This window comes from Chenopodium album, chromosome 24 (assembly GCF_948465745.1).
Source record: "Chenopodium album chromosome 24, dcCheAlbu1.1, whole genome shotgun sequence".
Taxonomy (NCBI): Eukaryota; Viridiplantae; Streptophyta; class Magnoliopsida; order Caryophyllales; family Amaranthaceae; genus Chenopodium; species Chenopodium album.
Window position 1 is genome coordinate 25,623,900 of NC_137857.1, and position 22,763 is coordinate 25,646,662.

A 22,763-nucleotide genomic window follows, 5' to 3' on the forward strand; every position below is an offset into this window, starting at 1 on the left:
TGATAAGCAAATACACGTATGTTTATAATTATGAACGATATGGGTGTCTATTCGATCCTTGATTTGGATTTGGCTCCAATTCAATTATATATTAAAAATATATTTAATTATTTTTAAAAAATTAGTTAAAGGTTTATTTGGTATCGTATCGCTTTGGTTTTCTTTTTTTTGTAAATCATTTATTATATGATGCCATATAATGAATAAAAATTAGTCAAATTTACAAAAATTATCATAATTTTGAAAAGTGACAACTAAAAAGTGGAAACACTTTTTTTCTTGTTTTTAGTTTTTGGTTTTTTATTTTCAAACAATCAAGAAACTGAAAAAAAAACCAAATGTTAGAGAAGCCTATAAAACAGGAAACAAGCAAAATGTGTTTCTACTCTTCTCTTGTCATTTTTCAAAATCATTTTTTAATAAGTTTTACCAATTTTTAACTCATTAAATGACACATATCATATAATGATTTTGAAAAATAAGAAACCAAAAAATAGGAAACTATAGTGATTTCTAACGGACACTTAGGGCTTGTTCTCTTCAGCTTAATTTCAGTTCAGTTCAATTCAGCTCTTAATTTCCTTATCTCATAAACAATTCATTTCAGCTCTATTCTGTTCAGTTCAGTTCAATAAATCAGAACAGGACAAGTAATGAGGATTAAATTCCTTACATAAATTATTATTTTTCATATAACCCAATGCAATAAATATACTCGTTGATGGCTTGATGTTGCAAACTTGGAACCCTTTGTGCAAATCTTCCAAGTTTCATTGATTAAGCTGGAGATCGACCTTAAATTAGAAAGAGACAAAGAGAGCGTTTTATTTCAATTTTGTAGTGTGAATTTGATGGTAAAAAAATTTACTCCTTTAATTGAATGGGAACCAACCATAAAATAGAAAAGGAAAGTAGGAGAAAGAAAGAGGCATAAAGTATAAAGTAAAAACTATTTTTGTTTCATAATGTTAGTCTCATTTGAAATATTATACTACCTGTGTTACATATTATGTGCAGCTTTTAAATTTTTTGTATATCACAAATAATACCCAATAGTTGCATATAGTATATATGTAACGAATGAAGTATGTAAATTAATAGAAAGGGGAGATTCTTGGAATGAATAAAGTACATTAGAACCATTCAAATACATTAAAATCATCCCTTTTTTCGGAATAAAATACATTGGGGCTATGATAGTACATTGGGATCATTTTTGGGAGGATTATAAATGAGAATAATATGTGAAAATAAAGAAGATATATGAGGGATGAAAATTAAATTTAAGTAGGACAATCTTTTCAAAACTTCTAAAATAGAAAGTGGGACTAACATTGTGAAAAAGAGAGGGGATTGTATAAGAGAAAGGTTTATAACTTATAGGAATGAGAGAGAGTGGAAGGCCTAATGGAGGTTACTTGATGCCAATGTTTTGAAAAGGAAAAATAAAATTCTAATTGCCTTATCTTAGCAAAATATAAAATTAAAAAAAAAAATAGAAAATAAAGGCTAAGCTAGCGAGTATCTGTCTAGCATAAAAGGCGGCCTACGGCCCGGCCTGATACCTTTCATCTATTGGGTTAGGTACTTGACCCATTAATTTTGAAATAAAGGAAAAATAACAACCTTAAATTTAGCGGGTCAGCGGGTCGCGTACGAGTGAAACTGGGTCAGGTATTTTGGAACACCTTCACTTGCACCAAGGCATAACTTTAAGGCGCAATGCAAGGGTTACCAATAATAATTGCGTGGAATGGAGGACATCGAAAAATGAAACTAATTGTAGATTGTGAAGTGGTTGTTCATTCGTTTGTTGAAGTTACTCCTCCCGTCTCTCCTTATATTCACATCATCCGAATGTGTAAATCCATTATATGATTGCTCATCGAGAAAGGGAATTACGTTATTACAATCTGACTTTGTTACTTTGTTAAAGAGAAGTTTACTGTGGCAATGTCTCTTCTAATCATAACCTTATCATATTTGAAGCAATCCTTAGATATTTTCAGATCATTTTATTGGAGGACCTTGGTGGAGTGACTTGCCTTAAAATGATCCCATAAGTTATTTCTTAGTTTACTTTAATTAACTTTTCTTTATAGGTTTTCCATTCTTGTTTTGTTTTGTTTTGTTATTTTATTTAAGTCTAGCTTTCCTTTGTATTGGGGCTTGCCCCTAAGCTTCATCAAAAATAAAACCTACTACTACGTACTTTGCTTTGCTACAAAATTCTTATTAATAAAACAAATCATCTAGATTAGTGTATTACCCCACTCATTATTCCGCTAATTTACTTAATGAATAAACTATTATGTTATGTTAGGCCCTGTTTTATTCATTTTTTTTTAATATAAATAATTTAAAATTAAATTTTATTTACTTAACTTAATTGTTTTCGCTGAACTTAAATTAATTTTATTAAACTTAAATTAGATAATGCAATGAAAATCTCTTACATTTTCTATGTTGTTGGTTTTACAAAAACGAAGGGAGACAATGCCACCACACCACCACCACACAACAAAATTTTTCCTTCACTTCCCACTTTTTCCAGCCACCCCTCCACTCGCTACCCCTTTGCCGCACTTCCCCCGCCCCTAGCAAAGCTCTCCCCTAGCCTCGCAAAACCCTTCCTCCTCCCCGTAAAACCGTCGAGGGGGAAGGGTTTCTAGGGTTTTGCGGGGTAAGGAGAGCTTTGCTTGGGGAGGGGAGGTACGACGAAGGGTGGGGGGAGGACAGCAGTGCGGTGGCTAGATTTTCCTGTGGTGTGGGCAGGTAGGAGGGTGGTGGTATGGTGGCTAAGAAATGGAAATGGAAATACCTAGAGGGTGGGGAATCAACTTGGAAGGATTTGAGGGAATGGAGATGGTAAAGGTAAAAGGCATAACAAACATCAGCAAAGGAAATGAGGACAGTTGATTCTCGTTCCCTTTAATGAATACTCCCAACTAAACAGCCCTTTAATTAAGTATTTAACGCCCTATGACACTCGTTAACAATATCCTTTAACTTTTTTCTTTTTTTTTTTAAAATTTTTTTTTTTCTACGTAGTAACCCTGTGGTATTCACTTTTCCATGACGTGCCCCCTCCCAAACTTCCACGCTATAACCTCATGGTACATTAAGTGATAACGTTGTAACCTTGGTATTGACTCTCCGTTAGCTGTTGTCGTAAGTGGGGCCCACTTTACACCTATTAATTTTTTTCTCGATTTGCGTGCTAAAAAATGTTTCTGAAGAGATTTTAGGGGTCATTTTATCATTAAGGATCTAAATTGAGCTCGGATTTGGCAAAAAAAAAAAAAAAATATATATATAGTAGCCCCGGATGTCAGCAGTTAAAATTAGAATTCACAAAACGGGGCTTTTACAATTTTTTTTGTCAAATTCAAGCTTAAAATGTTTAACGAGATATTTTTCAGCACACAAATCGAGTTAAAAATAATAAAAAGTGCAAAGCGGGTCCCACTAACGGTGACCATTAACGGTAGGATAATGGCAAGGTTACAACATAATCACTTAGTGTACCTTGAGGTTACAACGTGGAAGTTTGAAAAGGATGGGACACAACTTGGAAAAGTGAATACAACAAGATTACTACGTAGAAAACTGAATTGCTATTTGATGACATAAAAATACTCAAGCTGACATTATTAATGACATTGTACTGTTACCCTTACTTTCAAATGTTATTACATCCACCACACCACAATACCTACATTGCCACCAGCACTAATCCCTCGGTCACCGTCAGCACCACCACCACCACCACCATCACACCGCCAGATGTTAGTTAAATAGTTGTCGAAAATAGTATTAGTTTATGACGATAAATATTATAAACGTCTGTAGGAGATGTCCTAACCACTGTAAGGACGTCTCCTATAAATGTCCTATCCGTGGGAGGGACATTTCCCACACATATTAGATGCAAACTTAGTAATTTTGAATAATTATGAAAAATCGAAATAGATGCAAAACATTAAAATTGTTTAATTGACTAATTATTTTCTAAATATTTTTTTTTAAAAAAAAACAGTGGACATATGAAGGATATATCTCTATCATGGGAATAATTTGAAAAGGATTAAATTCAATTCTCACATCTACTACTAAATGTTCTTTCTCAATTAGTGAAATCTTAATTTATTAACAGTTCCATAAAAGTCTACCAATGGAAGAACATCTATAACAGATGTCCCCCATGTGGTGGACACATTTGAAGGAGATGTCTCCACCACGTTGAGGACATCTCCAACAAACGTTCGTAACCAACTAAAAAAAAAACTTACTGGTGTTTCCCCCCTGTATTTGCTTCCCTTGACGAGGCATGACGGTGGTGGTGTCTATCTCGCGCTCTCCCTGGTCAACAGAGATCGACCGTGTTGCGTGGTGGGCTGCTGCTGTCGTAATGAGGTTGTTGTCGTTTAGGTTGTGATGGTGTTATGGGTGGTGATGGCTTAGTGAGCAGTGTGAAGGAGATGTGGTGTATGAGGTAGATTGAATCAGGGGGAAGCGATTAAATATAAGGGTATGTAGGTCATTTATAATATCGCCCAGAGTATTTTTATTTCATCAAATAGTAACTCCCATAGAAAAACCTAAAAAAAAAAAAAGGTCACAAATCACAATCCTCCCTCAAATTCTATTGTTGACATCAACCACCTGTTTATTGGTTGGCAAACTAACTTTTAACAGCACAAGAGAAAAGTAGGCGATGCAATCGAAGTACACTCTAACAACAAAACCCATAAACTTCTGGTGACAAAATAAAACCCAAGTAAAGAAGAAAGCATTTGTTGTTGCTGCTTCAAACCTGTAAACACTCCTACACTACCATCTTCCCTTAATTTCTCCGCCCAATTTTCTTCTTCCTATAAAAATTCATCAATCACCCAACTTTTCTCTCTTCTCCATCTTTCTACCAGTACCAATTTCCAATGGCTGCTACCATTCAGTCTTTAGTTGCTCCTTCATCTTCCTCTGCTGTCAATTCAATCGATTCCAAGAAATTTAATGGTAAAATTTTGATTTCAGTATTTTAGATTTGAATTGGGTTTTCGGAGATTCATTCAATATTGTTTGTGTTAGGATTTACATTGGTTTGATTCATCTGATGCTAGTAGATTCCAAGTTTGCAATAATACACAATCACAATGATATATTTTGTAATTTCTATGAGATATTTCTTGATGATTAGTGGGGTTTTGATTGATTTGTTGATTAGTTTTATAAAATTGTTATTAATTAATTTTATGCTATTTAGGAAGGAAAGTTGGGTTTGTGGTGGTAAGATCTGACCTCAATGCGAAACGTGGTTTGATGCCGGGCCGTTGCCGGACTGGGAAATTGGTTTCTCAAGTTGTTGCTGTGAGTAATTTCTATCCAATTATCTAATCATGTATCCTAAATCATAAGGAATTTTTCTTATATTATTACTTGTATTAAGCTACTTTTTTTTTTTAGAAAAAAATAATCTAATCATGCATTATGCATTTCTGAAATCAGGAACTTGAACTTGTTACCAGCAACTCCTACCACGCCTTCAAAAACCGGGTATGCACTATGCTATATTGCCTATATGAAGGCCTTTTATGCCATTTTCTCAAGTGATTATTTTGGAACTTCGAGATTTTGCCATTTTGGCTTGTTGCCTTGTTCTTTATACATCAAAACATAGTACATAGATTTCTCTAATATGTTGGTATTATTGGTTGTTAGAGTTTTTAGTAATTAGTGCATTTCATATCCAAACAAAGTACATATATTTCTCTGTCTCTGCTGTGGATGTGCTGGTTGCATATAAGCTTCGTTTACATTTGAATTCACTGAAGAATATAAATCACTCTTAATTATGTAAGACAACTAACATAATTGCATCCTTTGGCAATTCTTTTGAACCTCTCTTCCATACTCACAAACCTATGATCTGGAATGTACTCTTCGAACTATGCTTTTGGTTGGAAAACTTACTTTAAGTAAATAATCTTTTTCAAAGTTCATGTGGTAAGGATATACTCTCAATCTGTTCATTGCTTTAGTCTATGATAAAGGCCAACATTATTCAGAAAGCATAACCACTTTTTTGGGTACTTAAGGGATTTCTATGTGATAGTGTGTAACTTGTTCTTTCTTCTAGTTTCCTTGGCTTATTCTAAGTTCAAACATTTTGGATTACTAAATAATAAATGATGAGAGTTCTAGCTCTTTTTTCATTACATGATGGAGTCTTGGCAAACTATAAATTTTGGGATATTCTCATTAGTAGCCCAACACTTTTGACTTTTTTCATTAGTAGCCACCTTTTTCTTTTTTTTTTTTTTTTTTTTTGGAAAAATTGACATTTACTACCAGCGAAAGCACCCTATGTCACATTTGCTACCCGTTAAAAAAAAATTTTATTTTATTACCACCTAAAATCACATAATTATAATTTCACTACCACTTAACGGAATCCGTTAAGATTTCGTTAAGTTTATTCCAAAAATAAAAAAATAAAACAAAGTAACCCAGCCAGGCAGCCACCTTGACTGCCGCCCCCTGCCGGCGGCCGGCGGCCAGAGCTTCGGGCGGCGCGAACCCACCCCCTTCCTTTCCCCCACCCTACGCAGACAACCTCCACCGGAAACCACCTTTTTCCCCTGCCCCGATCCCCACCGAAACCACCTTTTTTCCCCTCTCTCCACTAGAACTTTCCCTGTAATTGCTCCACCAAAATCGACCCCCTCCCCTTCCCTTACCCTTTTTGGCCATCCCAAACCCTAAACCACCACCCCAAAACCACCACAAGCGAAACCCTAAAATTCGTTTAGGGTGGTTTGGGGCTAGTGGTTTAGGGTTTGGGATGGCCGAAAGGGAAGGGGGAGGGGTCGATTTCGGTGTGGGGAATAGGGAAGGGGGCGATTTCCGGTGGGGGAAAGGGAAAGGGAGTGGTTCACGGTACGAGGTGGAGGTCGGAGCAGCAACAACGGGAAAAGGGAGGGGGATTGTCTACATAGGTGGGGGAAAGGGAGGGAGTGGGGTCGCGCCGGCAGGGGGGATGTGGTGGGGTCGCGCCGGCGCTGGCGGGGGGGAGGGGGTAGGGGGTGGCAGTTGAGGCCTTGAGGGGACGGGTGGCAATGAAGTGGAGGGGTGGCTGCAAGGTGGTTGAACGGTGGCTACACCCAACTAGCCGTTGTTGTGGGCCCCTTAAATATGGATTTTAATGGATATAACCTTCAATCGCAGTTGAAAGGTTTGGAATCTTGAGCCTCGGTTAAGAAATGCTAAACAACACTAGCTTAAAACCTAAACTAGGCCAAGAATACACTAGCACAAGCTTACGTAAAACTTTATAAATTTCAAATCAATCAATCATACTTTTCGTTAAACACCATCACGTATTTATAAGCTATATAATTAGCCTAAAAATTGTGTAAAACAAATTCTAATCTAACTAGGAAACTAACCCTAACTTGTAAAGAGAATATTTTGCAAATATGATCTTTAAAGTTAAGCTTATCTTCTATTAACCGGATTAAACTAACAAAATATCCTAATAAATTCGGTCACCAAATAATAAAATAAAAAATAACAATAAAAATAATTATAATAACAATATTGATGCTTTGGAACCGCATCAAACGTGATCTTAATTATGATTTTCCGTTAACATTCTGTTAAAAATCTACTTGTAGCTAACTATGTTTGACCTTTTGCTCACTCTTACCTTCTTTTTTGTTCTCAAGGCTCAACTTTTCTACCATTAACAAACATTCACTTTCTCTCTCCTCCATTGAAACATCTAATTCCTCCACCTTCCATCCATCCATCTTTTTGGCCCACTACTTGACCCACCACTGCTACCTCTCTTCTTCCCCCAACCCCCTCCCCCACCACTCGTTTTCGGCCCCGCCATCGACTACCGTTACAACCGTCTAAGACCGGATTGTGTTCTATGAAGTTTGAGTTGATTTTATGCTTAGATTTTCTTAATTAAGAAGGGTGTTAGTTTTGTGGAAGGTCATTGATGTATAACAAGTAATCTACAAACCAAGTTGAGCCTTTTTTGGTGTTATATATGTTTCATATTACTTAAAGGACTCATTGTCTTTCTTCACTGTATTAGACCGTATTGTATTCTTCTTCTTGAACTTCGAGGTTTTTTGCAAGAAATAATCTTAGGCCTGAGGTCCGTTTTACTTATGCTAGGAGAAGAGCCAAGAATAATAGTGCTACTGATGTGTGAAGCTGAGCTCGACAGAGTTAGTTATGCTGGAGGGCAGAAGAGTAATTCAGATTATAGTTTGCTATTTTGATTTCCTGTGTTAGCTGTAATAATTGAGTTTGTTAGGCTAATTTTGATTATAAATATGGTTAAGGGATTGGGGGGAAGTATCTAGAAAATATTGTTGAGTTGTTTGGGAGAGAGCCTTCCTCTCGAAAGAGGGCATTTGTGTTGTATTCTTTTCTGGAATTGCAATACAAAATATCTGGGTAGCTAATATCTTCTTTGATTGCTTGAATCATACTCTGTTTTCATACGAAATTCTAGCAAATTTGGTATCAGAGCAGTAATCGCTGATAATGGCTCGCCTTAATCGCTGCCCTCGCGCGTTGCTCGTGAAATTTCCACAGCCATGGCGGCTTTTGAATCGAAGATTGCTGATCAGATTGCTGTTGGTCAGGAGAAAATCCGATCGGAGGTGCGCGCCACCGTGACCAATGCACCGAATTCTGGGGAACCTCTCAGTTATCACTGGGAAAACCCATTCTCTTCGCAACCTCGTGGAGATCAAGGAGATGGAGGTTTTCAGGCGGGTCAATCTAATTGGAAGCTGAGGAAACTTGACTTACCAATTTTTGATGGTGTAAATCCTGATGGGTGGATTCTTTTTTTCCATTTCTACCGCTTGACGGAGGAGGATCAGCTGGAGGCGGCGATCGTCGCTCTGGATGGCGATGCTCTGCTTTGGTACCAATGGGAGCACCGGAGGCACACCGTGTCAAGCTGGGACACCTTGAAGAAACTCCTCCTTCGCCGCTTCAGATCCACCGCCACGGGGTCACTTCATGAGCAGTGGCTCGCACATCAGCAAACCGGCTCGGTGGCCGAGTATTGTCGCCGTTTCATCGAGTTGCCTGCTCCCATTGATGGAGTTCCAGAAGAGATTGCTAAAGGGCAATATATCAATGGACTTAAGGAGGAGATCCGGGTAGAAGTTCGGATCCAAAGCCCACCCACGTTGGATCTAACCATGGATCTCTCCATGCGGATCGAAGAGAAATTAAAATTAAGCCCAAAACCCAGAGTCCAAAACCCGACCTCAAACACGTGGAGAACCCAATTCCCAAACACACGAACCAACCCAAACACATCACCCACCACGAACCAAAACACTAGCCTAAACACGAACCCACATCCCATCGCCACCATCCAACCCTATCCCAACCGCAACCCCACGCCAAGACCCATCGAAGAGATGCGCCGGCTTACTGAGAAGGAGCTACAACATAAGCGGGAACAAGGGCTTTGTTTCCGCTGCGATGGCAAGTGGGATCTAAACCACCGCTGCCCACGCCGCGGTTTGAGTGTGCTATTGACGGTGGAGGACGACGACGGCGAGGACTCCGGTGAGTTTTCTATGGCCGAAACTCTTCTTGATGAGTCTATAACACCACCTCTTCTCTCGAAACCACCGCCGAGTTCTGAAACGCGTGTCACCTTGAGTTCGGTGATGGGGTTAACCAGCCCGAAAACCATGAGGTTGGCCAGAACTGTTAATGGTTGCTCCGTGGTGGTGATGATTGACCCCAGAGCAACGCATAATTTCATATCCTCTACCGCCGCGACGCACTTGCAGATTAAACCGATTTATGCTAAGAATTTTGGGGTAACCTTGGGAATAGGGGAGGCTGTTTAGGGGGAAGGAGAGTGTAAAGGTGTTGTGCTGGACCTCCAGGGGGTGACAATAGTGGAGGATTTTCTCGTGTTGCCTCCAGGGAATTTCGACATTATTTTGGGAATTCAGTGGTTGGAAAAATTAGGAAACACCACCACTAATTGGAAAACTCAGACTCTTAAGTTCCAATTGGGTGGTAATACAGTGACCTTGAAGGGGGAACCTCAGCTTGGGAGAACGGGGATTTCACTAAAGGCCATGCTCAAGAATTTACAGAAAGAAGGGCAGGGGTTTTTACTTGAGTTCAATCGAATGGAACGAGTCGAGAATGATACTGAACCTTCACTACCAGCAGTGTTTCAGCCCTTGGTGAAGGAGTTCCAGCAAGTGTTCAATATGCCACAAGGTTTACCCCCGCAACGACAAATTGAACATGCTATTGTTCTCCGCAGTGGTGCTGACCCCATCAGCGTTAGACCCTATAAATACCCTCAATCACAGAAAGATGAATTGAAAATTTGGTGTCTGATATGCTGAGTGCTGGAATTATTCAATCTTCAACAAGTGCTTATTCGAGTCCTGTGCTTTTGGTGAAAAAAAAAGGACGGTTCATGGAGGTTCTGTGTTGATTACAAAGCTCTGAATAAGGAGACAATACCAGATAAATTTCCAATTCCCGTAATCGATGAATTACTGGATAAATTGGGTGGAGCGGCCATTTTTACAAAACTTGACGTGAAATCTGGTTATCACCAGATACGAGTTAAGGCAGAAGACGTGCATAAGACTGCTTTCCGCACGCATGATGGCCATTACGAGTTTTTGGTTATGCCCTTTGGGCTAACCAACGCTCCAGCTACGTTCCAGTCACTTATGAACGAAATATTCAGGCCGTTCCTTCGCAAATTTGTCCTCGTTTTCTTCGATGACATCTTAGTGTACAACCCTTGTGAAGAATCCTACTTGGACCATCTTAGACAAGTGCTGGACACCTTGGCCACACATCAACTATATGCTAATTACAAGAAGTGTGAGATTGGCAAAACACGGGTGGCATATCTTGGGCATGTGATTTCTGCAGCAGGGGTAGAGGTGGATGCCACCAAAATTCAAGCTATGGTGGATTGGCCTCCTCCCTCGAATCTGAGAGAGCTTAGGGGTTTTCTTGGTCTCACGGGCTATTATTGGAAATTTATCCAAGGTTATGCCCTTATAGCTCGGCCTCTCAGTGACCAACTTTGCAAGGATAGTTTCGGGTGGACAGAAGAAGCTACTATAGCCTTCAACTCTCTCAAGGAAGCTATGGTCAACGCACCTATCCTTGCTGCCCCGGACTTTTCGCTCCCTTTTGTGTTAGAATCTGATGCATCAGGACACGGTTTTGGGTGCAGTGCTCCTTCCGATAGCTTATTTCAGCAAGATTATAGGTGTACGTAGCAGGAACAAGCCCATATATGAAAAGGAGTTGATGGTGATTGTCCTTGCCATTGAAAAGTGGAGGCATTACTTGCTTGGTCGCCACTTTGTGGTGAGGACTGACCAAAAGAGCCTCAAATTTATTCTGGAACAAAGAGAAGTGGGTCAGGCATATCAGAAATGGGTTAGCAAACTCTTGGGTTACTCATTTGAAATTCACTATAAGCCAGGCCCTACAAATAAATTGGCAGATGCTTTGTCTCGTCAATTTTCACCTGGGGTGCTTGGCTTTGGTGACTTCGTGTGGCCTTCGATGGGAATATGTGCAAGGTTTTATTCAGAAAGATGTGGTCCAGAGATTAATCTCTCAAATTCAGGCTGGAGAGTCGGTTCCCAAATGGTTTTCTTTGGATAACGGGGTCTTGAAATATAAAGGCAGGTTGGTGATCCCTAAGCATTGTGAACTTACCAGCAAATTGCTTCGAGAATACCATGATTCAGTAGTTGGGGGACACGCGGGTGACTTAAAGACTTACCACAGACTTGCTGGGGAGTGGTTTTGGTTTGGTATGAGGAAGGATGTCCGAGTTTATGTGCAACATTGTCATGTGTGTCAGCAGAACAAAACCTCAACGCTCACTCCCTTGGGTCTCCTTCAACCTTTGCCTATCCCGGAGAGAGTGTGGGAGGATATATCCATGGATTTCGTTGAAGGTCTTCCCAAGTCGTTGGTATGGGACACCATACTAGTCGTGGTGGATAGGTTGATTAAGTACGGGCACTTTATTCCACTCAAGCATCCTTTCACTACTCAGAGCGTGGCTGAAACCTTTGTCAAGGAGGTGGTCAAACTTCATGGCATTCCTAGCTCTATTGTCTCGGACAGGGACAAAGTTTTCTTGAGTATTTTTTGGAAGGAAATCTTTCGATTGCAAGGCACTCAGCTCTTGCGCAGCACGGCTTATCACCCGCAGACAGACGGGCAAACTGAAGTGGTTAATAAGGGTGTGGAAGCCTATCTGAGGTGCTTTGTCAATGGCAAGCCCCACAGTTGGGCAAAGTGGCTTCCGTGGGCAGAATATTGGTACAACACGTCCTTTCACACCGCCACCAATTGCTCTCCTTTCAAGGCACTCTATTGACGTGATCCCCCTCACTTGGTTAGGTTCTCTGCTGGGAGTACCTCTGTTTCTTCTATTGAAGAGCAGCTGCAAGAGAGAGATGCCATGCTTGATGATCTCAAGTACCACCTGGTACAAGCTCAGGTTTATATGAGGTTTCATGAGAATAAGGACAGAAGGGAGGGCTCTTTTCTTGTTGGGGACTTAGTCTATTTAAAGCTTCAGCCTTATAGACAGAACTCCTTGGTGCGCAGGTCGAATGACAAGCTATCTCCCAGGTTTTATGGGCCATTTCCTGTGGTTCAGCGTATTGGGAGTGTGGCTTACAAGTTACAGCTGCCTCCTCATGCCAAGATACATCCTGTCTTTCACATTTCTCAGTTAAAGAGGAGGGCCCTTGGACCACATCAAACTCCATCCCAGCTTCCTGACATGATCTTGGAGGTAGAACCTGAGGCTGTGCTCGGGGTGAGAAATTCTCAGACTGCCATGGAAGTGCTTATACAATGGAAGGGCCTGCCAGAATTCGAAGCTACTTGGGAATTCTTTGATGAAGTTAATTTAAGGTTCCCTTCCTTCCACCTTGAGGACAAGGTGAATCTTTGGGTGGGACGTATTGCAAGAGATAATTCTAGGCCTGAGGTCCGTTTTACTTATGCTAAGAGAAGAGCCAAGAATAATAGTGCTACTGATGTGTGAAGCTGAGCTCGACAGAGTTAGTTAGTTATGCTGGAGGGCAGAAGAGTAATTCAGATTATAGTTTGTTATTTTGATTCCCTGTGTTAGCTGTAATAATTGAGTTTGTTAGGCTAATTTTGATTATAAATATGGTTAAGGGATTGGGGGGAAGTATCTAGAAAATATTGTTGAGTTGTTTGGGAGAGAGCCTTCCTCTCGAAAGAGGGCATTTGTGTTGTATTCTTTTCTGGAATTGCAATACAAAATATCTGGGTAGCTAATATCTTCTTTGATTGCTTGAATCATACTCTGTTTTCATACGAAATTCTAGCATTAACGTTCATATTATGTATGCTATGGTTAAGCTGATTTCACATTGACAAATATTTTGCAACTGGTTTTGCTATTTCGATTGTCTAAATTTTCTTGGATTGTCAGGCATGAGGTCTTGCTCTTCGAAGCACTTCGTGAAGGTCTTGATGAGGAAATGGAAAGGGATGCTCGCGTATGTGTCATGGGTGAAGATGTGGGTCACTATGGTGGATCTTACAAGGTTACTAAAGGACTGGCCCCAAAATATGGAGATCTTAGAGTTCTTGACACCCCAATCGCTGAAAATTCCTTCACGGGAATGGGCATTGGAGCTGCTATGACTGGCTTAAGGCCTGTTATTGAGGGAATGAATATGGGATTCCTTTTATTGGCATTCAACCAAATCTCGAACAACTGTGGCATGCTGCATTACACTTCTGGCGGTCAATTTACCATTCCTGTGGTCATTCGTGGCCCTGGTGGTGTTGGATGGCAGCTTGGGGCTGAGCATTCACAACGTCTTGAGTCTTACTTCCTATCAATTCCTGGTATCCAAATGGTTGCATGCTCCACCCCTTACAATGCTAAAGGACTGATGAAAGCCGCAATAAGGAGTGAGAACCCTGTTATTCTTTTTGAGCATGTTCTGCTTTACAACCTTAAGGAGAGGATTCCTGATGAAGAATATGTTCTATCATTGGAAGAAGCGGAGATGGTAAGACCTGGGGAACATATAACAATCTTGACCTATTCTCGAATGAGATACCATGTGATGCAGGTGGCCAAGACACTGATCAACAAAGGGTATGACCCTGAGGTGATCGATATCCGCTCATTAAAGCCCTTTGATTTGCACACAATTGGAAACTCCATTAAGAAGACCCACAGAGTGCTGATTGTCGAAGAGTGCATGAGAACAGGTGGTATTGGTGCTAGTCTGACAGCTGCTATTAACGAAAACTTCAATGACTATTTGGATGCCCCGGTCGTATGTTTATCATCTCAAGATGTACCTACTCCCTATGCTGGGACTTTGGAAGAATGGACTGTGGTTCAACCTGCTCAAATTGTTACTGCAGTTGAGCAGCTGTGCAGGTAGGGAATCATTCAGTGGAGCTTTCTATTCTTTATTAACCCCCTCCCCTCCTCATATCTATTTTTCATTTTAAGCTAATTGGATTCTTATGTATTTTAGTAGTTAGCGAATTCTTGTCTTTGTATATTGCTAATATAAGTTAGTTGAGCTCTGTTGCTCCTAGATTTCCTTAGCAACTTTGTTGTTTGCCAATGAAGAACTTATTCTTACAGCGTTCGTTGTTGGAATTTTTGGAGTTTTCGTAATAGTTGAAATCATTCTTAGCTTTTTTTTTTTTTTTTTTTTTTTTTGAATAGGAAATCGTTCTTAGCTTAAAGATTAAATTTGTAGGAATTTATTGTCTACAAGGGGACAGATTTGGTTTGTTTTTATCATGTTTCAGCTAATTCAAAGCTACTCCTTTCGAAAAGTATATTTCAAAAATTTTCTTCATATATACCTCATTGATGGATACAATAGTTCTATAATCCTGAGACATTGTTATATCTAGAGCTGTCAATTTGGGTAACGGGTCGGGTTAGTGTGTGTTGGGTTAGTGTGGGTCGGGTCAATACGGGTTAATGTCCTAATATATGCGGGTCGGGTTCGGGTTGTGTCATGCTTGAGTTGGGCCAAACATCTTATCGGGTTTGGGTCGGGTTTAGATCGGGTCAATAAAAGATCAGGTTACATTCGGGTCGGGTGAAAAGTAGGTCAGATTAAATTCGGGTTTTTAAGGGTTTAAACGAGTTAGGGTCGTTCTCGGATCGAGTCAGGTTCGGTTCAAGGCAATTATTTACGGGTTATAATCAGGTCGGGTCATTCTCGGGTTCAAGTCGGGTTTGGTTCTAGTCAATAATTCTTAAGTCGGGTCATTTTCGGGTTCGAGTCGGGTTCGGTTCAAGTTAATAATTTGCGGGTTATTATCAGGTCGGGTCATTTCCAAGTCAGGTCATTCTCGGGTTTAAGTCGGGTTCGGTTAATAATTTGTGGGTTATAATCAAGTCGGGTCATTCTCGGGTTCAGGTCAGCAAATCAATAATTTGCTCGGGAGGAAGGTGCTCTCCCAAAATAAACTTCTCAATTAATTTCTTTCATCCTCCCCCTTGACCCCAAACTCCTATCTCCAAAAATTCGGGTTGGGTCAATAAAAAGTCGGGTTGAATTTGGGTCGGGTCAATAACAAGTCGGGTTGATTTCAGGTCGGATTTGTAATAGGTCGGGTTGAAATTCGAGTCAGGTTAGTAACAAGTTGGGTTAAATTCGGGTTTTGACGGGTTAAAACGAGTTTGGGTCAATTTCAGTTTAGGTCGGGTTCGGTTCAGGTCAATAATTTACGGGTTTCATTCGGGTTGGGTCATCTCCAGGTCGGTTCATGTTCGGGTTTGGGTCTCAAATATTCAGGTCAACTCGCGTCTAGGGTTGGTTTCAAGTCGGGTCAGGTCGGGTTCGGGTCACCTTTTTTTCGGGTTCAGACGGGTCGGGTAATAATCGGGTTCGGTTCGGTATTTCGGGTCGGATCAGCTTTTGACAGCTCTAGTTATATCTCTCCGTTTGCTCTTTTGATGGCGGATTATCAATGGAGAAAGTTAACCACATTTTTTTTTAACAAATTTAACCACATCTTAAATGTGATACATTGAGTGGATCCGGGAACTTTGTCTCTTTTGTTCACCAAGGAGCCATGTCTAATTTGTATTACTCTGTAGTATATAGGCATATAAAATAATAAAATACTTATCTCAATGTGTTTTTTTTTTCTTTTTTAAATCTTGCGTTGGTGTAAAATTGAAGATTGTCGTGTCGTGGTGAACCATTATCCTAAAAGACGATTCCACACTATTTCGGTGCAATAGACATAAAGTTGTCGCCCTCTAGAATAAACATGGCGTCGGAGTTTCTGTGCACTCATAAGCCCAACTACAACTCATGATACTTGCTCAAAATCCGAAGGAGTATTTTCGAGAGAAGAATATTGATAGGTGTTTTATTTGTCCACTTATCATGGTATTTTTACCACAATTTTGTAGTCTTTTTCCCCTCTTCCATCCCTTTTTTCTAGCTCCTTTTGTGCACAATTGTTTGTAGCTTTTGGCTTACCCATTCCTTTTTTATGTGTGTGTTCATGTTTGTAGATGCAATGAGAAATTGGTTATGTAGCATTAACATGAAGGCATTATTGAGAAAGCATGCACCCAACAGGAGCAGGCGTGCACCTTGTTAGGAGAGGCCGCTCCTAGCCCAAGTGCTATAAACTTCCTTGAGACTAGTCTTAGTGGATCGGCCGTGCACCCTTGGAGGAGCGGGCGCACATGAAGGCGCTCCTCCCTATTCTTCTCCATTCTGCCCAGCTTGCTACAACGAGGAGCGGGCGCTCCAGGAAAAGAAGCCCTCTAAATTTGTAGCCAAGGGTTGTATTTATACACCCCAAAAATTACATTGTAAAATCCGTCAAAATCGGGATTCAGAACAGTACGAGTGCCCATTCTTACTGACTTCATGTGCGCCCACTCCTCCAAGGGTCAAAGGAGAGGCGTTAAATAATGTAAAAGTCAATTTGGATCAAGTAAAAAAGATCGGAGGAGTACAGTATAAAGTACATAATTATATCCAAGATTACACGCAGCCTAATGGTTAGAAGCTTAGAACATCAATTTTTCCATCAAGGGTCACCATTTTTTCATTTTTATAAATTATGCTTTGCACAACATTCAATTTTCATTTCAATAATTTCGTATCAATAAAAAAACCAATTTCACTCCAACAAAATAATTTGAAGAATAAGCCTAAAGGCTTGTTTTACCTTTTTTTTTTTTTTTTTTTTTTTTTTTAATTCAACCTCCAATTATTTTTTATTTATTTTTTAATTTTTTTTTTAAGAAAATACGGAACGGGAATAAATTGATGGAGGTCAAGTTCCACCAAAGTTTGTAGGCTTTGATGAAAGGGATTCAAACAAACAAATTCGTTACAACCTTTAGAATCTCACCTCGCTACGAGATGAGCAAGGGTATTCCCCGACCTTTTAACATAACACATAGAAAAATCGGAAAAAGAAGAAGATGAGCAAGGGTATTCCCGGACCTCGTTACAACCTTGTTTTCTGTTATTTCTAGTCTAAAAAGTTTAATTAAATTAGATAAAGATTTTAATAGCTGTCCAAGTTCAAATTAAAACTTAAATAATTTCTATTTTGGGTTTTTTTATATAATAACCCTGTTTTTTTTCACTTTTCTACGTTGTGCTCCAACGTATATGACTTTCTACCCTGTAACCCCAATATACTTTTTGTTTCCATATGGTAACCTTGCCGTTATCCTGCCGTTAAAAAATTCCGTTAGTGGGGCCCACTCTCCATTTATTAATATTTCTTTTATCGATTTGTTATTCCGTCAAAGGTTTCGGGGGTTATTTTGGGTCTTAGGGAACCAAATTGAGTTCAGATTTGACAAAAAAATAACGTAAATGTCTCGTTTTGTGTGTTAAAATGTCAATACGTAAATCGAGACATTTCTTAATAAGCAAAACGAGGCATTTACGTTATTTTTTTTTTGCCAAATCTAGGCTCAATTTGGACCTCTAAGGGCCAAAATAGCCTCCGAAACCTTTGACGGAATAACAATTCGATAAAAAAAATATTAATAAATGGAGAGTGGGCCCCACTAACGGAATTTTTTAACGGCAGGATAACGGCAAGGTTACCCTATGGAAACAAAAATATATTGAGGTTACAGTGTAGAAAGTCATATATGTTGAGGTACAACGTAGAAAAGTGAAAAAAAACAGGGTTAATATATAGAAAAACCCTTCTATTTTTCTTAAAAGAAAAATAAAAATAACGAGCACGCTTTTAAAAAAAAACAAAACAATTCAAATACTCGTTCAATTCTTCACCTTTTCAATCACAATCTCTCTCCCTTTAAGCTTAACGAGTACAAAGAAGCATTTTACAAGTGTACACTGAAGTTCAGATTTCTGAATATAATCTAATTGGTTAGATACAAAAAAAATGGTGTTATGGGTTTTTGGATACGGGTCATTGATATGGAAAGCAGGGTTCAATTACGATGAACGTCTTTCTGGGTATATTAAGGGCTATCGCCGTGTTTTCTACCAAGGCATCTTTCTTATTATTTTTTTTCTTTTGGATTTTATTTCACATTTTTCTGGGTTTTTTTTTTTTTTTTTTTTTTTTTTTTTTTTTAAATGTAATTTCTGATATACTTTTGATATAATTTCTGATATTTTTTTTGATGAATTGATTAATGTAGGAAGCACTGATCACAGAGGAACACCTGATTACCCAGGAAGAACTGTCACATTAGAGCCTGCTCCTCAAGAAATTTGTGTAAGTTCCCAATAAAAATAACAATTTTAATTTCCCCTTTATTTTTGTAAATTTAATATGATTGGGTAGTTGGATGAATTGATTAGATTTTGATTATTGTGTTAAATATGCAATTACTATTTTATTATTTTTGCTACTAGTATATAGAATGAGCAATCATATTCTTGATTTTAGATTAAAGCAATCACTTTAATCAGTGATTAAAGTGGGTAATTTACTTACTAATTGTTGGCTTTAGTTTTTATGGTTGTGGAAAAGAATATTGAAAATACCACCAATGGGTGCTTTTTTTGAAAAAAAAAAAAATACTCTCATTGCGTAAAATATTATCACATCCACGAGCATGATCATTGAGTGGATAATTCCGTTTGGGATTAAGGATTTGGTATTATTGTTATTGTTGTGGAGCCGAGATATAATTTCGTTTTTGTTTCGGATTAAGGAATTGGTGCTATTGTTATTGTTGTTGAGCTGAGGTATAATTCCGTTTGTGATTAAGGATTTGGTATTATTGTTATTGTTGTGGAGCCGAGATATAATTTCGTTTTTGTTTGGGATTAAGGAATTGGTGCTATTGTTATTGTTGTTGAGCTGAGGTATAATTCCGTTTGTGGTTAAGGATTTGGTATTATTGTTATTGTTGTGGAGCCGAGGTATAATTTCGTTTTTGTTTGGGATTAAGGAATTGGTGCTATTGTTATTGTTGTTGAGCTGAGGTATAATTCCGTTTGTGATTAAGGATTTGGTATTGTTGTAATTGTTGTCATCGAAATTTGATGGATACGATCAACTTGTGTTAATGAACTTACTTGGAATTGTTATTTTTACTGGAAAATTTTGTACTAAACTACTTTGTTTTATTATTAATCTGGGGATAGAAATAAACGAACATTGAATTCGATTTAAGCTTAGAATTTTGTTAATGTTGGCTGGATTGATAGTGTCACTTTACCTTGTTCTTCTGTTTTGTTTTAGTTTAGGCTAGATTTAGCATATATTATTCTTGGTATGCATATCGTGGGCTGATTTCCTTCACAACAATCTCTTCATAATTTTGACTTGTTTCAGTTGTAACATTATCCCATGACTTGTGTTTCTATATGTTGTAATTGACTCACTTTGCTCGGTTAGCTGTACATTACAAGATTACATAATTAGTGCCTTAGCCGCCTTGGCGGCCTTTTACATACTACGTATATTTTGTTATAGTATTCTATGAATATACTACGGAGTACATTATTTACTCTACATTATTAATTTGTACACCATATAGTATAATCACAATCAAATCAGTTAAAAGTTTAAGGTTCTGCTGTACATTAAGTATGATTTCCCACCTGTTCATCTGGGTATTACACTATAACTTACCAAATCGAGGACACAGAATTCAACAGTTATGAAATCTTGCTGCTGATTGCAATTCTATAGCCACCAATGAAACTAAGGGTAAACTTTATATAGAGTAGCAATAAGTTTTAGAAAACCTTTGAAGGTTGATCTAATATACAGTAGCAATTCAGTTTTAGAAAACCTTTGAGGGTTAATCTAATATGGAGTAGTAATTCAGTTTTAGAAAACCTTTAAAACCGCAAGAGCCTAGCCCAGGAGGAATGCATGGTTTCCAGCACTGAGAAGATGTTCTAGTCTGAAACACTAAATCAATTATTGATGATGATCATGAGAGACATTGATCTTGTTTAGTGCTAGATTAGGCCGTTCTCGTTCACAATGACCTTAACTTTTGACTTGGAGGATTTCTTGAGCTTGAAGTGTATTTCTAACAATTTATAGTAGCCGACATTCTGACTCTTGGCTTTTTGCTTGTAATCCTTGTATAAAGTGCTATTTCTTTTTTTTTTTTTTTTTTTGAATAAAATATAAAGTGCTATTTCTCATATCTTATGTACTGATGATTTGGAATTTTCCTATTCTAATGCAATGTACAAATGTTATTACTTGGTAATTTATTCAATTCTTTGTGTTCATGTTAGTATGGAGTTGCTTACAAGGTTTCCGAAAAGGAGGATATTGAAACTGCAATCTCGGTAAGCTTTTACAAGCTAATGCAACCACCATATTTCCTCTTTCCCTAGAGTTCATGATCGATTTCACCATTTTAACAGAATCCCTTCTTTGGTGTAATGGCACACAGTATTTGGAGGTGAGAGAGAAGCAATATGACCAAAAAGTTTGTTTGGATTTTTATACGGTTAGTAGTGAAAGACTAAATGCTAAATTTATCTCTCTTTATTCATCTTGATCTCTACAAGTCTAATACTCTGCATCTCATGCACCATTGGTTGATGTACTGTTTTGAAACCACAATTTAGGAATCAAACAATTCAATACCAGCTGTGAGCAATGTGTTGGTGTAAGTGGCCAAACCGGCATGCTTCTTGATCACATTGAGTTTTTGACTTTTTGTTGTTAAGTGTGTCAGTTGGAAATCTGTTTAAATTAGACTGTTTGACTGATGTAGTGATATTTTTAAAAAATTTCAGATATGTAGCCTCTTCAGATAAGAAGCTCAATCAAAACTACCTGGGTCCTGCACCATTAGAGGAGTTAGCCAAGTATGTTTATATCTTACCTTGGTTTTTTTTTTTTTTTTTTTTCTCTCTCTCTTACTCTTGCAAATGTCGCAATTTTTCTGTTCAATTTTTTTCTTTCTTTTTTCTGGCAATTGTGGCAACTTGTATTGAGGATGGCAATCAATGTTTTTGGCAGTGAGATGGAAAAAGAATGATAAAAGCTTTTAATGTTCGTTTCTTCGCATAGACATTATTCAAATTATCTAACATCTTCCAAGAAGGCTTCCATAGTTGTTCTTCTTCCCTATGCAATGCTTCCATGTTTATAGCCTTTATATATCATACCTGGACTTGATTTTTCATAAGGTCCAAACAAGCAACTTTGTACATTCTTTCTTGCCCCTCTAAAAGTTCTGTATACTTTAGAAAATCTGATGTTTCTCCCATTGTCTGCACTCTCTAACCTAAACAAAACATGGATAGAAAGCTGTAGTTGACTCGCTTTAAGTGATTGCTTGCTTATTATAATTTCCTGTAATACAGGCAAATTGTGCGTGCAGAAGGCCCCTCAGGGCCAAACAGAGACTATCTGTTTCACCTTGAGAAAGCACTAATTGAACTTGGTATGCTTACTCTGGACATTTGTATTTGAAATTTACTATGCTCATGTTTTATCTTGTTTTTGTATATAACTTCAATTATTTTTCTTGTCTCTTTTTGTTGCCAATCGGCCAGGATGCGAGGATACACATGTAATGGATCTTGCCAGGGAAGTGAGATGCATTCTCTCAAAGGAGGTGAAGAGCTCAGAGGATGGCGATCTCTGTGAATTAAAATGAAACATTGTTGCCTTGATTACCTTCTGGCAAGCCCCTCAAAACGAAATATTATTGCTTCAAATATTTGAAACATTATTCTCCCCAGGCCTTCGCCTAGGAAGCCATTTAGACATGATATTTGTTAAAAACACCTATTTGTTCCAATTTTCACTATTGAGGATTGGAGCTTTCTTTTTAGTCAACAATAGCATGAACTTAAGTAATAGCACACTAGACTTTCTTGAAGCTAGGAAACGTTTAGACTATTTGTACCTATAAACTACCGGATATTGTGTTGCTAGATATCATAATGTCGAAAGTCGAAACTGTGGTTTGCTATTACATCTGCAGAATAAACTAGCTTCAAGGCATCTATACCAGCCTGTGTGACCAATAAATTTGATGTAGAAATCTCAAAGCCGAAGCATATCTTAACTTGGCCCTTGGCAGATTACCCTTTTGTACCAAATCTTTAATGTAAATGACAAAATCTTCTATAAATATATTGAAAAATTACAACAAATGCACAACAATAATATCGTCTTCTGATATGCAGAATACAAAGCCCTTTATAGTCATCTTC

At 38.4% G+C, this 22,763-nt stretch overlaps 2 protein-coding genes across 2 annotated transcripts; both read left to right on the forward strand.

Annotated features, from left to right (window-relative positions):
- The first annotated feature begins 4,786 nt into the window (after positions 1 to 4,786).
- On the forward strand, positions 4,787 to 14,739 carry LOC145611274 (pyruvate dehydrogenase E1 component subunit beta-like). Its single transcript, XM_081666588.1, has 4 exons — positions 4,787 to 5,019; positions 5,267 to 5,369; positions 5,521 to 5,556; positions 13,535 to 14,739. Exons 1-4 carry the CDS (start codon positions 4,941 to 4,943, stop codon positions 14,505 to 14,507), a joined length of 1,191 nt encoding a protein of 396 aa, XP_081522714.1. The 5' UTR covers positions 4,787 to 4,940; the 3' UTR covers positions 14,508 to 14,739.
- A 3,602-nt stretch (positions 14,740 to 18,341) lies between these two features.
- LOC145612040 (gamma-glutamylcyclotransferase 2-3-like) lies at positions 18,342 to 22,522 on the forward strand. The gene is made up of 8 exons (XM_081667418.1): positions 18,342 to 18,601; positions 18,755 to 18,831; positions 20,823 to 20,876; positions 20,984 to 21,040; positions 21,162 to 21,202; positions 21,333 to 21,404; positions 21,906 to 21,985; positions 22,098 to 22,522. The coding sequence occupies exons 1-8, from the start codon at positions 18,493 to 18,495 to the stop codon at positions 22,199 to 22,201; spliced, it is 594 nt and encodes a 197-aa protein (XP_081523544.1). The 5' UTR covers positions 18,342 to 18,492; the 3' UTR covers positions 22,202 to 22,522.
- The last annotated feature ends 241 nt before the right edge of the window (positions 22,523 to 22,763 follow it).

Bases quoted from the DNA above. Each gene is read 5' to 3' on its own strand.
- LOC145612040 (XM_081667418.1), top strand. From the start codon at position 18,493: ATGGTGTTATGGGTTTTTGGATACGGGTCATTGATATGGAAAGCAGGG. The intron at 20,877-20,983 runs GTAAGCTTTTAC...AATGGCACACAG, and splicing joins ATATTGAAACTGCAATCTCG to TATTTGGAGGTGAGAGAGAA. The intron at 21,405-21,905 runs GTATGTTTATAT...CCTGTAATACAG, and splicing joins CCATTAGAGGAGTTAGCCAA to GCAAATTGTGCGTGCAGAAG.
- LOC145611274 (XM_081666588.1), top strand. From the start codon at position 4,941: ATGGCTGCTACCATTCAGTCTTTAGTTGCTCCTTCATCTTCCTCTGCT. The intron at 5,020-5,266 runs GTAAAATTTTGA...TATGCTATTTAG, and splicing joins CGATTCCAAGAAATTTAATG to GAAGGAAAGTTGGGTTTGTG. The intron at 5,370-5,520 runs TGTGAGTAATTT...GAACTTGAACTT, and splicing joins TTGGTTTCTCAAGTTGTTGC to GTTACCAGCAACTCCTACCA.